Genomic DNA, 18,113 nt, shown 5'->3' on the forward strand with positions numbered 1-18,113 from the left:
ACCACCACGTGTCTAGCCCTCCTGCCACTCCCAGAGTGCATCGATCGCTCTCTCATCCATAACCAGATAACTACACCAGCGAGTTCATAAGACCAAAGTTGCAGGTGCATTTATGCGAACCTACACCCCAATCCTTCTCCCTAGAGATACAACCCACTCTCGTCCTTCTCCTGGCTTTAGCTGAGAGAGCAAAAGCCCGAATACAAAGAGAACAGAGGGAGAACCCCATCGTGACCAACCACCTACATTCGAAAGACTGTTCTAGGCTGTGACAGGCAACTGTTACTGGACTCCCATGATTACAGCATATATAGTACTCTTCCCCACAATAGACACGGCTCAATAATCACCCGCACCACCCTCAGCAGATGGCAAAATCCCAACCTAGACGACAAACATATGCTACCAGGCGAATCATCAACGTTAAACCTAGTTTAAGCGCCGAACCACCAATTGCCAACTATGACCGATTCTCTCCCACTGACATCCCTGCCACAGCCGCGTGCCACCTGCCTAGTACACTACAGGCCAGGTCTCACACCCTGCGACTTATATAATCGTTAACTCGGAAAAAACCAAAATATTAACCGCTATAACGCTGCTCATCAGCTTCACACAAGTCAAGTCATAAATATCGAGATACAAACGGCTCCTAATCGATTTCGGCCAACTCAACCCATCCCCAGCGAGTAGGCAATCTAAAAAATCAGTAAGCGCTAATTCAATAGCATACTCGACCCAATTAAGGGTTCGCCAAACTACGTAGGACGGACAACAATCGACGATAAATCATTCGCAGCCATCACCGAAGAGGCGACCATCCTCCGCGGCAGCAACTGACCGCATCTGCAGACAGCAAATACTGAATCGAGATGACACAGCGAGGCATGTTAACAACCGGACAAAGCCCCGCCGAAACTTTTGAATTACACTTTCACATGCCTCAACCCACCAGCGTGGAGCTACTGATCAGCCCGGCCGACTGAGACGAGCTGCCGTCTGAATACGAAAACAGAATAGCTCCGCAAACTCAAGAACACAGTCAACCGCAGAGAATTACATAAGTCTTCGTCACATACGAAACTATGGGAGATCAAAAATACTGTATGACATATCCAAAAGCATACCCGCTATCAGAAACCACAACGACACAATCCAAAGCGATTTGAGAATACAAAAAAACAACTACGCAGCATACAAAGCGGCCCGCGTGACAAGACAAAAAAACAAACTGGGACCAACCAGAGACTCAATGGGAACGCTCATGCAGCGGACGCGACCCGGCCACGCCTCCCACTCACCAGTATGAGACTTCCAATGACCCACCTAATCCCACAGTCCCAGCAGTCTCTCCGAACCAATACCTATTTGCATCCCTACTTGGACTGAGCCATCCAATGCTGAGGCTTCTCAAACACAGTGTCTGGCACGTCGGTTCTCAGAACAGCTCCTCAGCTTTCTCAATTACACCACCACCCACTGTGCAAAAAAAGGAGCAACTCGATTTCATGATGCTAATGGCGTACCCTTGACTCACATGCAACTCCACGACAAAGGCCTCCAAAAGGGTGTCGCATGCACTTCTACAAGCGCCAGAGGCGTGAGGCTACCATACACCCAGCAACCCACCCCGGAAATGTTTTCTGCCAACACCCATCAGGCACTGTGACATAACTCAAACACGTGAAAGTGAGAACTACTGGATAGCTGACTAAACGGAAACACTATCACACCACCAGCCTTGCACCATTGCTCCTGATATAACCCCTCGATGTAGCTTTGACCAAAATAGGCACAGCAAACAACTCGACTTTGCGGCCCAAAACCCAGGACTTCCCACTCCGTGGACTGGCCGCATAAACCGAATTTATATAGAATCTTTTTGTATATCGTTTAAGCTATTCGAATATCTACAGCTACTGATAAGCACACTACCCATAGAAAATACCAGAGATCCACTAAGCCTAAACCGCTAACGAAATGGAAGACCTCTAAAAATCGTGGCCCGGCCGACCGAAAGGCATCTCGAGCACCAAGGACTAGGAGGCGCGGATGTCTAGCCTACCGTTCGACCTGACACATATCCATGAAGATCATCCTAAGCTGCAGGTCACTGTGAAAGCACTGGTAGCCCCCTAATAGATCCAAGACAAGCACAGATGGGAAAATGCACCGAAGCCTACTGGACCACCAAGTACCCTGAATGAACTCGATCTCCCTCATCCTACAGTGTTTGACAGGACAATATCAACGCCATCGAGATCTCCTAGCACTCGAAGTGCAGATTAGCAGAGTGCAGGATTGTTAACACAATTCAATGCTAACCGACGTACAGCTGTGAGTGACGCTGATGAATATCCCAAAGTTCTCTCCGCCTTTATGCTACAACCACCATCGATGCTCACAGCCCCGAATTTTACACCACGTACCAGTTTAACCACGCGTCCTCCATTCTCTTCATCTGCCCCGCCACTCAACCGCTTCATACCTTCCTACTACCTACCGTTCAGGCTATTGCAGCGTCTCAGCTCGGCAGACACCAAATTATTCTCCAAAGAACCTCACCCCACAACCAGCTAAACCAAACACATTAAACCCCTCACCACCAAAAAACACCCTATGTAGCCACGCCACACACCCCAGATAACCAAGTTTCATCCAGGGCTGACGCCAGACATAGGACTCTACTAGCGCGACAATTGGATCCGTCAACAGCTGCTCGACCCACAGCTAGACTACCTAAGCCACCTGAGCGCAGCCACCGGACAAAGAAGTGTAATAACCCACCCCAATCCGCCTCTCCCAGCCCTCCCAGAGGTTCAGATAGCCCTCCGACTAACGCGCTCCACCGACACCCCACTAGGCATAAGATAAACACCACTCAATTCATACGGTTATGCCGTGTGCTCTGCCCTCATCTGTTTGGATTTGAACTCCGATACTCTGTTGGTGCTCTTTACTGCTCTGATTAATCGGGCCAGTTAAAGGTGTGCTGGCAACTGAACTCTCAATTCGAACCTTCCTCAATAACGCCATCGCTAGCGAATGAGCTTTGACGGTCAAATTAGATATCCTTCTGTCCCGTCCCTACGTTAGCTGGCTCCCTGATAGGACTTACGTATCGTAATCCCCAACCATGCGTAAAGAACCAGATATAACTCTCCCCATCTGCCCATCTCTCGATTCATTCAATACTTAATTAGAAGTGATCAAGAATACCGGCAAAATACATGCAGTCGACTCGTCTTCGTCGTGCTGATAACACTATACCTGGACAGCCTTTACTCTTATGTTAGTAAATGCGCCTTACCACGGCGTGTTCAGCAACGGAACTGTCAAGTGAGATAATTGGATAGCTCCACGGCCAAATGGTCACCAATTGCCTGGCCTACTTTCTCTGTCACGTCGCGCGCTCTCGCGCGCGGACTCGGGTGTCCCTCTGTGAGTAGAATGTTTTAAGGGAAAAGACCAAAAGGCAAGAGTGGGTACGTGAGGAAGGCCCACCTCCTAGCTAACCTGGAAGTCGGAACAAGTTGCTGCCCACGGAAGGGATCCAGGTTCAGCGAGAAAAGCAGGATCGAGCCCTGCAGCACCCGGCAACAGACAGAGAGATTGGAACCGGGTTGTGAACTAGCAACTAAGGGGTGTAGTGCGAAGTAGCAATAGATAGTAAGCCACTGGGACTCAGTATACCAGTGACGGATATCACTTCGACAGCGATCGACTCTTGAGGATAAACGGTGGCTGTTGTGGGAGACAAGCAGTGAATTTAAGAAGAGGTGAGAAGCTTAACTCTTAGTTGCTGGATGGGAACAGCAGTTTTTGAACTATGTAAAATGCCAACAGCAGGCAAGAGTTACTGGTGTCTTTGAAATGTTTAGTAAGTAACATTCAAGGCAAAGAAAATTTACTTAGATTGCATCATTTGGCTAATGACCAAGTTGTAGTCTGAATTAGCTAAAGAATGTATGACAAAAACCTCCCCGACCCCACTCCTTCAAGTACCCTCCCAGCTATGACCCTCCAAGAATCATCCATCAAAAATACATCAACTAGTGCTACTCGTAATTGTTATATAGGTCTCTCCTAAGGGGCATCTAGTAATATGATGTTTCCTTATCGTGTTGAAAGCAGGGAGGTAGAAAGTACAACAGCATCAAATTGTCGGCTAAGATTGTAAACTAACTGTTCCCTATAAGTGTGTAAAAATCTCATTTAAAGATGTGCGATAGCTTTGGAATCCAAGCAAGCCAGTAAGGTTCTGTATTAATAGCAATATCTAAACTGATAAGGTAGAACCACTGAAACCTGGGTCCTTATGAAAACAATACAAGAAAATATGGGGTAACCCCTCTGTTTTTGCCTGAATCAACAAGGTATTTGTATATTTTAGCGTATGATTGACTGCCAGGAGGGTAGAACCTTTTTTTTTTGTCTTTTCAGAGTATCAGGAGAAAACTGATGCCAGGCTGAAACAGCATTTAAACACTATGCATTTACTGCCACAATAGGAATTATGTTTTGTGTTCTTAACGTTCTGTCTGTGTTGTTTGTCTCGTGGCCAAAAATTGGTGTTCTGTTTATATTTTTATGGGATAGTCTAATTTAACTCGACAGAAGGGTTAAATGCAGATACTTTTTTATTCAACTTGGAATACAAAGTGTTTGGGTTAAATCAGACAATGTGACTTATACTGAGTCTTAACACATTCCTGAAGTAAAAAAAGAAACTTCATTGGCCAGATTGTTAATTAAAAAAATTGTTATTAAAATTGCATACCGTCCACAGTCTTTGGAAGCAAGGACATGAAAAGTTAACCACTCCCCTATTGTACATGGGATCCTTCTGGCTACCTCACATTTCTAGCCAGAGTCTGGGGATGGTGGAAGCTATGGACTAGAGGTTTGTATGAGTGAACTCCTCAAAGTGGGTGTGCTTTGTCCTGGCTTGTTGCTCCAAAGCTCTGTAAATTATTTTTAGTGGAAGGGCATATGCGGCATATATTAAATTAATTAAGACTAATATGCTGTATAATGGCAATGTTTTGTGTTCCTTGTGGGAAAAAGGTGTATGAGTGAGTAGTGAAGTTTCCTTTGTAGGTTAAAAGAAGCCAAGAGGGAAGAAGAAAACAGAACAGAATGAATTAACTGGAAAAAATAGCTAGCATGCTTAGGCTAAGATAAGACTGGCTCATTCAGGGACACTTCTCAAGCTAGGCTTGGCTGACAACCAAAAAAGAATGGGGCGGGGGTTAATGTGCCCAACAGCTATGAGATCTGCAAAACACTGCCAGTACTAATGAATGTGTTTAGTTTCTTTCTCACAGGTAAGGAGCGCTACCCAAACCCTAGCAGCCATTCCTTGATCAGGGACTGGACTCTACATAAAGGTCCACCAACGAAAAGACTCTTTGGCTTCCATGCTGAAAGGCCCTTATTAAGTCCTGCTGACACCAACACCGCTATTGTATTGCCAAAGACTGACTGCTTGGACCATGATTCTCACTTGCATAAAGACCCCTCCACGTTTCGGGAGGTTCTTCCCTACTGTGTTAGCCTATTTCTCCTTCTAGGCTCCGCGTACCTTCTGGACGCAGGGAAAAGACAAGATGAATGCTGTTAACCTCTCCCTTGTCACTGACAGGGCCTCCTGTGCCTCTGGATTTTTCTAGAAGAATCAAACCATTGCTGGGTGATGTGCTGACTCTCCCTGTTAGGATGCTGAACCACACTGCTTTCGGGAAGAGAAGGAACCACTCACTCCACTGAATTGCCAGTCAGGAACTCCTGACTTTAGAAAGGATATTAAGACTGGATCCTGTGAAGAAACAAAGATTATACCTTGGCAAGAGAAATTTGTGGGACCCATGGCTAGGGAATTGTGGTATTGATTGGATTTTTGGGGTTTGGCTACAGGCTGCGCCCTGTTGTTCTGGATAAATCCTTCAGCATGTATTGCTCTCCCTAATTGGATTTTAAATGACAGGTACCAAAAGCACTTGTTGCCCCTTGCCATCTCCCCATATCCTGTAATACACCCCCTCCTAGGCTGTTACAATGCTTTTGAAATATCGAGGATATTAAATAACAGATGTAATTAGTACTACACCAAGGAAAGATGGTATGAATCTCACTGAGGCTTAGGAAGCATTTGCAGTGGGATTTAGTTATGGTTTAGAAATCAGGATTTCCTGAATAACCAGCTGTATGGCCATTCGGAGTGATCTTGCACAGACTTGTCCCACTGCCCTTACAGACACATCAGAATACCATCTGATCTTGTGGTCATGGAACATACTTGGACACTTCTGAGCGGAAGTGTGACATTCCACATGCTCCTTCAAGCATTTGCGACAGCGTAGGGTGGGTGTTGGGCTCTCACATACGATCCTGACGGGTCCATGGGTTGAGGATGCATGTGGGACTGATTATCACCAAGGACATTGGGAAGTATACCTAACTGATTTATAGTCGTGCCCCAATCCCTTAGTTGTCAGACAAACAGTGATTCCACTCTTTTGTCCATCACTCATCTCCTGGGTTGGGTGGCTAAGTTCAAGAGAGCAGTTGTAAAATATTTCTTGCAGAGCTTGAAAAAAAACAGCTATGCATCCAATAGGATGCTTTCCAAAAGTTGCATATGAGGAGATTGATGACAGTAGCAGAAGTTTACTTTGCAACAGACGTGTGCTAAGATGCATGAATGCTGAATTAGGGAGCGCTTCGTGCTCACATTGGGAAAATTGCTGTTTTTATGTTAATCACTCTGTTTAATTGAAAAGATTTTACAAGCCTATTAGAATGCTGCCTTTGTTTTCATGCTGTGTCTCTTGATTCACACCTTTAGTTTTGAGGACCTCTTCCCAGACTTGGGTCACTGGTTTACTCGGCTTTTCTGTACAATTGTCAAATGGATTCATTTTCTCTCTTTTCTCCTTGTATTATTTGGTTAATAATGCAATGCTGGCAAAATGTCTCTGTAATGCTGTGACTAGGGGACTCTGCTGCCCATTACAAAAGACCAGTATCTATCCCTCCAGCTTGATCCAAATTACGCAACGGGCCTGACAATCTACAACCCAGATTGTCAGGCCCGAAGGTCGGACTGTGAAAGTCACTGTAGTCCCCCTTACAGCTTACAAAGCAGCCAGTAGGGAAAAAAGCAGAAGCCTCACGGACACAGTACCCTGACTTTTGAACTGCCCCTTTTCAGTCTTTTGAGCCACGTTGAAGCTGGTCTTAGCTGTTTTTGCTGCAGCAGTTTGCAGAAGTGCACGGGTTTGTTAACCACCAATCAAATGTAGCACGACCAAAGCCTTGTGTGAGTTGCTATAAGATTCTTGATTTTGTATTTGGATAGAGTTTTGTATCAAAGTACAAGGCCTCTTCCTTTTTTTCTGCAGAACTAAAGCATTTTTTCCTTATCCCTGTTCGGCTTTATTGGCTCTCGTCTAGGCAGACCCAGTATTTCGGTAACAATAGTGCCTACTAGTGAAAAGGGACTTGTTCTGGCTGGGGCACCTGATTACTGCGACTCATGATTAATTTCAGTACTTTTCCCACTGACCGGTGGTTGGGAATCACACTAGACGACAAATATGGCAGGAATCCTTTACCAAATCCTATTTAGCAGTGGTAGTGACATTCTTCATGAATCCCTGCCCCAGGTGACTGCTGTTAAACATCTAAGAAAAACAGAGACAAGGGAGGGTGGCGGGGAGAAGGACTGAGCCCAGCTAGAAGGTGGGTGTCTAGCTGTGAATGAATACTGATTTTAAGTTGCAGCGTCGTGCAGCTGGCCTTTTAAGAATCTCTGCAATCTGCCTAAAACAACATTAGAGTGAAGGAAATTACTATCTTGTTCACCCAGTTTCTTTGGTGTATCTTAAGCTTTAGATTTGCATGTTTGTTTTACTTGTAAGTAATCAACTTTGTTCTGTTAGCTAACCCTCAGATCACTTAAAAATCTCTCTTTTGTGATTTAATAAACTTGTTTTTGTTTTCTCTAAAACAGTTTGTGTAATTCATAACAGAGGGGGTAGAGGCAGGCAAGATGGGTTGCATGTCTTCTTCACATTGAGGGACGGGGGCAAATTTCCAAATGAGCTGACGTATAGCTCTCTGTGCAGCGCAGATGATACAATTAGGATTTACACTCCAGAGGAGGGTTTGCACTAGTGCTGGGCAATTCCTTAGCTGAGCTTCCCATATAGAGTCTTGATCTCAACCATCCTGTGTAAATTGCAGCTGGGTGTTCCCCCACTTTGTTGGGCTCTATAGTTCTATCATTTTAATAGCTTCTCAGAGCCATACAACACTGATATTATGTTTGAATTGATTATTTGATCAATTTTTGATTTGATTATTATTATTATGTTATGGTGTATCTTTGCTGTCACTACATTGTTGGTTTTAGTGATGCCTTTCCTATCCTTGATGCGCACAAAGTCTTCTACTGTGCTAGTATCTGCTACCCCATGCCAAACAACAAACTCACCGTAATAGTGTTAGACTATAGCCCGATTTCATTACCATTTTCCTAGGCTGAACCCATTCTGTTGTTCTGGCTGTTCATCCTTTACAGCCGCAGTTTGCATCATTGTAGTAAGTCCATGACTTTAGCGGGAAGTCGATAAGACTTTGAGAATAGTATGTCTACGATGCTGTCAATGCCTTTTTTGAAAACATTTCAAATGAGTTGATAAGAGGGAAGCTGAGAATTGCGTTCTTATCATTTTTCTATGTGGTTCTTAGTTGATTATCTGATCTTATGCAGGGCCTAATCCAGCTGTTTTTCTCCCAAGCTTGCATCCACTTGCTCTTCTTCATCTTTATATATCACACACAGAAGACTTCCCCTACAATGAGAAGTCACACTACTGTTCCAATTGTTAAGTCAGTAAGATCACCCTTTTTGGATTTCTGACATTTTTCATGCGGGTCCAGGGAGTCTTTTTTCCAGACTTCATGAACAGTTTCTGCCAGTTTCTCGTAGGGTGGTAGCCTTAAGTGCGTTAGACATTTTCTGCTGTGTGATGTCGTTCTCCCACATTGGGTGTTTTCTTCAGCTTCTTGACTGCAGTGTGTACTCTGACATCCTCTATTAGACCACTTGTTGGTATCAATTGATTTGGTTCATGTTTCATTGAAAACTAGTGTTGAGGTAGGGCTGGTCTGTTTGAGGACTTCTTTGAAATGTTCTGCCCATCTGTTATTCTGTTCTACTTCAAGCTGTAAGATTTTCCATCTATGACTTTTCATTGGCTGATTTCCTGTTCTGAGTTTCAGTTTATTGGTAATTGACTAACTTCCTATCATAGCAGCAGCTTCAGCTGCTAGCTTATCAACATCTGTTTTATCTTCTCATGCTTTTCACATTTTGTCTCTTTCTTGTATTTCCTCCTTTGTCTCTTTCATCCCATAGTCAAATGATCTTAGTATTCAGAAGTTTTCCTGACAGTACTTTCCTTCCTCAATTTGATGCCACATCTCTTGGCTTATCCATTACTTGCTGTGTTTCTAAGACTACGTTCTACACCACAGGACCTTTAATAGTGGTTGAGCTGTAACGGTCTCCCATCTAGCTGGCTCTTGCAGTGGGAGAGAGCTCTCCCAGTGGCATAATGTAAACCACCTGAATGAGTGGCAAACAGCATGTCAGCAGAAGAGGCAATACCTTTGCCGACATAGTGCTTCCGCACTGGGTGCATTTTTTGGTTGAACTATATGTCTGTCAGGGGTGTGGTTTTGACAACCATTGATCCAACAAAGAGTTTTGCCAACAAAAAGTGCTATATAACAAGCCTAAATCTGTGTTGATAGCAACAGTGACTAGCTGCAACTTTAACATGTTGCGTCTGAGCATTGCCCATTTCTCTTTAGGTCCAGTCTCATTTCTTTCGCTCTTGCATTGACTAGATCTTTTCTTTAGTTTCGAGCCGCATTTCTCACAGTACTCTTTGTTTCAGTTTCTGTACTGTTACTCTCTGGCCCTTTTTATTTAAGGCTGATCTTTCCCATTTAATTTCTTGGCAATAAAAGATTGTGACTCATTGCCTGGACATTCTGCTGCTCCATATGCCCTTGCGTCTTGACGATGACCAGTATCTCGAGCTATGCAGACTGATCTATTGTTTATCTTTAGGAGGAACAGGGGTGTGACAGTTTGTAACTTCCTCAATATTGTGCACATTTAACTATTTAAGAGTTCATTATATTAAACATGCAAATCTTTAGTTATTGTGAGAAGATATGGAAACTTCTTTAAGGAAGGAGGATGAATGCAAACCACTGGAGGATAGTACTTTGAAACGCCAAAAGACTATGTCGGTGAACAAATGGGCAGAGACCAACTCTCTTTTTGGACATGTGTTGAAGCAGAATTCTCGAAATACTTAGGAGGACGGGGACTGCAAAACTCTGCGCCTATGGATTTCAGGCCTTTGAAGGCTTCACCCTGAGCTTTTGTCTGCTGAATCACCTTTTAAACACTTCAAGACAAATGCAGGCTGCCACCTGCCCCACCCCCCACGCCGCCCTTCCCCAGCATCTTTATCGTGCCCCCCCCAAAGTTTTAGTCAGGGGGGTATATAGCAAATGTCATGGACAGGTTCTGGGCGTGATTGAATTTTTTTTTTTTTTTTTTTACTGTCCGTGACTTGTTCATGACTTTTCCTAAAAATACCCATGACTAAAACATAGCCTTAGTCATTGTTAAACTTAAGCCAGTGCCAGTAGGGCCTTGAACATACCTCAGAGAGCCTCTCTCTCTGTGTGATGACAACCTCACATGACATCTTATGTTCCAAGGGAACTATGAAGTTTTTAAATTTTAAGGATGATGCTTATCGAATGGGAGAAAGGTTCTCTTAGCCATAGGACCCAGGCTTTGGATCCCATTACTGGAAGAGATAAGAATAACCACAAATCGCCCTGCCTTCCAAATGAAAAAGTGAAACTCACTTCTTCAAATCAGTGTTCTCTCAGACACCTCAAAACAGAAACTCAGCAGAGAAGGAAGTGGGGGGGGGAAGAGATAAGGGTAAAAAGGGAGGAGAAGAGAGACTGAGTGAGTCTGCTAGGAGAAAGAAATACATTAAAAACAAAAAAGTTAAAAGCCACAACAGATACACCATAGCCATGGCTGCCTCCGGGAAACTGAGAGGAAAATTGGACCACAGTCCTACTGTGATTTAATAGAGGTTATTGTCTCCTGAGGGGCACTCAGATGTTATGTGGTTTGCTCCATTATAACAAGAAATATGAGAGAGAAGGAGAGAGACTATGAATAGAATATTCATTCCATCTATAACAGAAAGGAAATCTTCCTCTTCATTTTATGAGGGAAGATAAACATATTAACTGGATATATTTGGTTATGTTTACCTTAATAAAACATTGCACAAAAGCCAAACTGCTCATAAAAAGGTCAAATTTCCCCATAGGCAATAAAAAGGAACCTTTTAATAATAATTGACATTAAGATTTTTAGCCAAATTATCCATCAAGTTTACTGGACTTGATAATCAAGAGAATGAGGAGTTTGTATCATTTGGACATGAAAATGGTTCTCAAATTATTATTATTTCACATATAAATATTCTCCTTCCTGTTCTACTTTTACAGATTTTTAACTGTTATTCAACAAGGAGCATTCAAAAGCTCTTAAGGATTAAAGTTCTTAGTCTCAGATCTCCCAAGATAATGTAATTTATTATAATTATTGAACAATTAAAAGAAGGGAGCACATAAGATTCTTTTTTTCCTCATTGCAATGGCTCCCTCTGCAGCCATTAATAAATCCTTCAGTTTAAACTGCGGAAAGAAGTCTAGTTCATTCCATACACCCTACTTACAATATTCATGGCCACATTAGGGTGAAGTGACTCACAGGTATAGCGGATAATGCCAACATAATGTAGACATAACAACAATATTGTAAGGATCAAGAAGTAGAGCAAGTCCATCCAGAAATGAGGTGATTCAGAGTTATTATTCTACTACATTTCTTGCTGTCCAGTTACTGCTGACCACCTAATGGATTACTTGTTTATCCACTTAGTGAGGTGTCTGTTTCTGGGCCAGAGGAAAGTTTCTTGGGTTTGGACAGAAAATTTGGTTTTTGATTAAATGAAGATTTTTTGGGAAAAGTATCTGCTTTTTCTCGACAACCGTCAATTGTTTGTTGGAAAACCAATTATTTTCATTTTTGGCTGAAAATTTCTGAGGGTCCAATTGAAACTTTTTAGGCAGCTAAGGATGAAAACAAAAAGAAACGAAATAATAATTTTCTTCCATAAAAACTTGACATATTTTCTCTGAAAATTGACAAAAAAGCAAAGTAATTATTTTTGTCTAAATGTTCTATAAAAAAATAAAATGAGTAATCATCTTCTGACCAATTCTGTCCTTGTCGCCTCTCACTCATTCCAGCTCCTTCAGACTCTCCCCTCTTCCTCTGCTCCAATTCCTCCTCCTTTCTTCTCTCCCCCGATGTTGTCTCCCTCCTTCCTTTCCTTCCCCTTTGCAAAGTGGAGTGTGATTTTCTGACATCACTGCTATATTGCTTCCCTGCCTCCTTCAGTAATCCAGTTAATGCCAAACATTCATGCATTCTCGTGAAATAGACTGGTGCAAAAAATGTTTTCTGCTATCTAGGCATTCAGCTGACCATGGGTTGCAAAAGAGCCCTGATTATTCAGAGTCTGCAGTAAAATTGAAGGACCCTGTTTACAGAAAACAGTAAGATGCTGTATGATAGTTCGATGCATTTAAATTAATTTCATTAAGCTTGTAATCTCTTGGCTGTGAGTTATTTTTGCTTTTAAAATGCGACAAGATGATGAATGAAGAATGGGCCCCATTTCTGGCGTGGAACACACACGTGAAAAACAGAAAGACTAACAAGAACCAGAGTGAAAATAAATTTGATAGCAAGCTTACAACATTAATACATTTCATAGGTTTCAAGGCCAGAAAGAACCATTACGATCACAGGCGCTGGTTTTTTCTTTTGCCCGGGGTGCTAAACCCCAACTTTGCCCCAGCCCTCCCCCACTCCACCCCTTCCCCAAGACCCCACTCCCACCCTGTTTCTTCCTGCCTCCACTCTGCCCCACCTCTTCCTGTGCAATTCCACCCCCTTCCCTAGGCATGCCTTGTCCCCACTCCTCCCCCTCCCTCCTAGTGCCTCCTGCACACTGCGGAACAGCTGATCACGGCAGGCGAGAGGCACTGGAAGGGAGGGGGAGAAGCTGTTTGGCAGAGCCACTAACAGGTGAGCAGGGCCGCCCAGAGGATTTAGGGGGCCTGGGGCAAAGCAAGGGAGCTGCAGCGCTTGTACTCACCCAGCAGCGGTCCTGGTCTTCGGCAGCACTGAAAAGCACCCCGCTCCCATAATGCTGCCAAAGACCCAGACTGCCAGGGCCCCTGCGGGGCACGGGGCAAATTGCCCCACTTGCACCCCCTCTGGGCAGCCCTGCAGGTGAGGGGGGAGGGAGCTGACAGTGGGTGGGTGCTAAGCACCCACTAATTTTTTTCCAAAATAAATCAGTGCCTATGATTACAATCATCTAATCTGACATTCTGTATAGCATAGGCCATTTGAAAGAGATGAGTAGGAATGTCTCATTGTCTATATTTTGTGGTCTACTGCCCACAAGCATATCCAAACAGAAAGGTCTTTGGCACCTATGTAGCTCAACTGTAGACAATGGCGTTCCATAAAAGCACAAGGGTCTGCCCGCTTGGATCTATTTGCAACAGAAGGACCTGTGGTTACTAACAAGAATGATCCCGTTGAGTTCTCTTCTCCTCTTTCAAATCCCTCTTCATAAAACACTACTTCCATAAGGCCTATTAACTACTAATCTGTCATCCAAAGAATTTCAGTTAAATTATAAAAAAATATGTTATGCTGCATAGTGAATCTACCTCCTGGTCATCTGGTGCTGTGTGTGTAAGGATTGTTGCCTCTGTTTTTTTAGATGGTAAATTTATCAAGAAAGTGGAAGACTTGGTCCTAATGTTTTATTAAGCACAGAACATATTTCAAAATGCTGAACCAATAAATATTTATCATCATTCTATTTTAGAAGAGTAATGTATTGCATATAATCTAGATAAGCACACTCAAACGTGCATTCTATTGTCTTGGAAGGGACTAGCTGATTTATTTGACATTAAGAGTCTCTCTCATAGCTAGTATGTAAAAAAGAAAAAAGGGACTAATGGTGAAACTAATAATTATAAGACAGTTGGAATTCTGTATGTGCAACCCATGAGAGAATTTAGAACTTTTTCTAGAAGAAAAATAAAAGAAAGTGTTTGATCGACACCCAAGAGATTTCAGTGCTGAAACTAATTCTAAATTAGAATTAAAAGTTCATCTCTCTGATTGATTACATCTGGTCAATTAAACAGGTGAGTGCCATTCCCAAGAACACAAACTGTAAAAAAAAAATACTACGGTGTCAATTAATCGCAGTTAACTCTCACGATTCACTCAAAAAAATTAACTGCGATTAACTGTAGCTTTAATCACACTGTTTAATACATTTCAATTGGTATTCTATTATTTAATATTTTGGATGTTTTTCTACATTTTCAAATATATTGGTTTCAATTACAACACAAAATACAAAGTTTACAGTGCTCACTTTATATTATTATTTTGATTACAAATATTTGCACTGTAAAAACGATAAACAAAAGAAATCATATTTTTCAATTCATCTCATACAATACCATAATGCAATCTCTTTATCATGAAAGTGCAACTTACAAATGTAGATTTTTTTTGTTACATAACTGCACCCAAAAACAAAACAATGTAAAACTTTAGAGCCTACAAGTCCTTCAATGCTACTTCTTGTTCAGTCAATTGCTAAGACAAGAAAGTTTTTTTTATATTTACAGGAGATAATGCTGCCCTGCTTTCTTATTTACAATGTCACCTGAAAGTGAGAACAGGCATTTGCATGGCACTTTTGTAGCTGGCATTGCAAGGTATTTACGTGCCAGATATGCTAAACATTCGTATGCCCCTTCATGCTTGGCCACCATTCCAGAGGACATGCTTCCATGCTGATGATGCTTTTAAAAAAAAAATGTGTTAATTAAATTTGTGACTGAACTCCTTGGGGGAGAATTGTATGTCCCTGCTCTGTTTTACCTGCATTCTGCCATATATTTCATGTTATAGCAGTCTCGGATGATGACCCAGCACATGTTGTTCATTTTAAGAACACTTTCACTGCAGATTTGACAAAACGCAAAGAAGGTACCAATGTGAGATTTCTAAAGATAGATAGCTACCACTCAACGCAAGGTTTAAGAATCTGAAGTGCCTTCCAAAAATCTGAAAGGGATGAGGTGTGAAGCATGCTTTCAGAAGTCTTAAAAGAGCAACACTTCAGTGTGGAAACTACAAATCCCAAACCACCAAAAAAGAAAATCAACCTTCTCCTGGTGGAATCTGATTCAGATGATGAAAGTGAACATGCATCAGTCTGCACTGCTTTGGATCGCTATTGAGCAGAACCTCCCATTAGCATGGATGCATGTCTTTTGGAATGGTGGTTGAAGCATGAAGGGACATATGAATCTTTAACGAATCTGGCACATACGTATCTTGCAACGCTGGCTACAACACTGCCATGTTAACACCTGTTCTCACTTTCAGGTGACATTGTAAACAAGAAGTGGGTAGCATTATTTCCTGCAAATGTAAAAAATGTGTTTGTCTGAGTGACTGACTGAACAAGAAGTAGGACTGAGTGGACTTGTAAGCTCTAAAGTTTTACACTGTTTTATTTTTCAATGCAGTTTTTTTTTTGTTTTTTTTTTTTAACATATTCCTACATTTCTAAGTTTAACTTTCATCATAAAGATAGTATTTTTCAATTCACCTCATATACGTACAGTAATACGATTTCTTTTGTTTTTATAGCATAAATATTTGTAATAAAAATAAATATAAAGTGAGCACTGGACACTGTTCTGTGTTGTAACTGAAATCAATATATTTGAAAATGTAGAAAACATCCAAAAATATTTAAATAATTGGTATTCTATTGTTTAACAGTGCAATTAATCCCGATTAATATTTTTAATCGCTTGACAGGCCTAAAAATACATATGTAGCTAGAAAACATCTTGGTTAAATGTTTACAAATAATGGTTATTTTCCACTTTATTTTTCTGATGCAACCGACAAACCAACATGAGGTTACATAGTAAGTTACAACTAAATAAACAATTTAATACTAAAGTAGCTTACGTGAACTGGGTCCAAGATTTTGACTGCTGCTTTGCTGCCATTTTTTTTGTTCAACACCTTAAAAACTTTGCCATATGTTCCTTTGCCAATAGTCTCAATTATTTCCCATGTTTCTGAAGGATCAGGAAAATTATCAAATATTATTGTTTTCCCAGTTAATGGAAGCATCTCAGATATCGGTTCCTGGAAAGAAAAAACTTCATTTCAGTTTTCATTTCATATAAGAAGTCAGTTGCTACTAATTGCTTCTAAATGTGATAAAACTAAGATATCAGTTCTAATATCAGATGTAACTGCAGTCTGGAACTGCTCTTGCATACAGTGTGCATATAATCACAGCAATGGAACTCAAAAGGACAAGGACAAAGGAATTTGTGCTAAATATGGATGGTAGGATCAACATGGTATGAAATGAGGAGAAAGTGAACTGCACACTTTTGCGTGAAATCCTGGCCCCACTGAAGTCAATGAGAGTTTTTCCATTGACTTCAAACAGGGCCAGAATTTAAGCTGAGGGTGGAGGGAAAAGGTTATGCCTGCGGAGAACTGGTCTATGAAAGCCATGAATATAGGCTTTGCCCATTATGGATATGCTTTAAAGAGAACAATGACAAAATCTTACTGAGGAATGATGTAATAGTTCCACGCAGCCCAAGTTAAAACTTCAAAGTAGACTGTCAACTTCTAGGACCCTGTGACATTGCACTCCATATGCTTCATGAAAATATCCTTATAAATGTGAATGTGATGTAACTGGAATATGCTTTATTGTAAGGTATCATTACAAAGTTTATAATCTACCGAGTGTGTTCTTCCCATTTGTTTGCATGTATTATTTCTATATCTAGAGTTAGGAGAATAAGATATAAACATGTATTACTAATGTAAACATATTAAGTGGAAGCCCTTAAGGGTGCGTCAGAACCAATGAACTGTAAATGGCTCTGTTTACTTGCAAACCTTCCTGTGTAGTTGTCGGCCAGCCCCGGAAGAATGGAGGCTGAGGTCTCACAGCACATATGACTATGTCAGATGATGCTGGAATCCATCTTAAATCTGGTACTTTTCCATTTAGAAGAAGGGGTGGGGACCCACAGAGACAAGAGTCACGCCTTGTGCCAAAGCGATAAAAGGGAGTGGAGCTGGAGAAAGAGGTGGCCAGTCATGAGAAATCCCCTACTTAACGCCTAAGATATCTGCTGGAACTAACAAGGACTGTACTGGGGAAGAGATTGGGCCCAGACTAGAAAGAAGTCTATTCTGTGAAAGAAGCTTATTGGAACATCTCTGAGGGTGAGATATTACCTGTAATCAATCAGTTTCTTACTGTATTAGGCTTAGACTTGCATGTTTTTGCATTATTTTGCTTGGTAACTTACTTTGTTCTGTCTGTTATTACTTGGAACCATTAAATCCTACTGTTTATACTTAATAAAATCACTTTTACTAGTAAATCCAGAGTAAGTGATTAATACCAAGGGGAACAGACAGCTGTGCATCTCTCTCTATCAGTGTTCTAGAAGGCAGACAATTCAGGAGTTTACCTGTATAACCTTTATACAGAGAAAAACAGATTTATTTGGGGTTTGGCTCCCAGTCAGAGCTGGGTGTCTGAGTGCTGGAGTCAGGTAACCTGCAGAGCTGTTTTCACTTAAAGCCTGCAGCTTTGGGGGCATAGCCTGAACTCTGAGTCTAAGTTGCAGCAGGCTAGCATGTCTGGCTCAACAAGACAGCGTTCTGGAGTCCCAAGCTGGCAGGGAAAATGGGTTCAGAGGCAATTTCAGCACATAGGGTGACTATGTCCTGATAAAATTGGGATTGTCTCGATATTTAG

General features: G+C 41.8%; 1 protein-coding gene across 1 annotated transcript in view; it reads right to left on the reverse strand.

Moving 5' to 3' along the window:
• Positions 1–16,447, reverse strand: part of LOC116828172 (myosin-IIIa-like) — a 109,006-nt gene extending 92,559 nt beyond the window's left edge. Inside the window, exon 1 of the mRNA XM_075063381.1 lies at positions 16,280–16,447. Within this exon, the coding sequence (XP_074919482.1) occupies positions 16,280–16,447 (168 nt within the window). The remainder of the gene's footprint in view (positions 1–16,279) is intronic.
• Positions 16,448–18,113: the final 1,666 nt, after the last annotated feature.

The sequence above is a fragment of the Chelonoidis abingdonii genome, chromosome 2, assembly GCF_003597395.2.
Source record: "Chelonoidis abingdonii isolate Lonesome George chromosome 2, CheloAbing_2.0, whole genome shotgun sequence".
NCBI lineage: Eukaryota > Metazoa > Chordata > Testudines > Testudinidae > Chelonoidis > Chelonoidis abingdonii.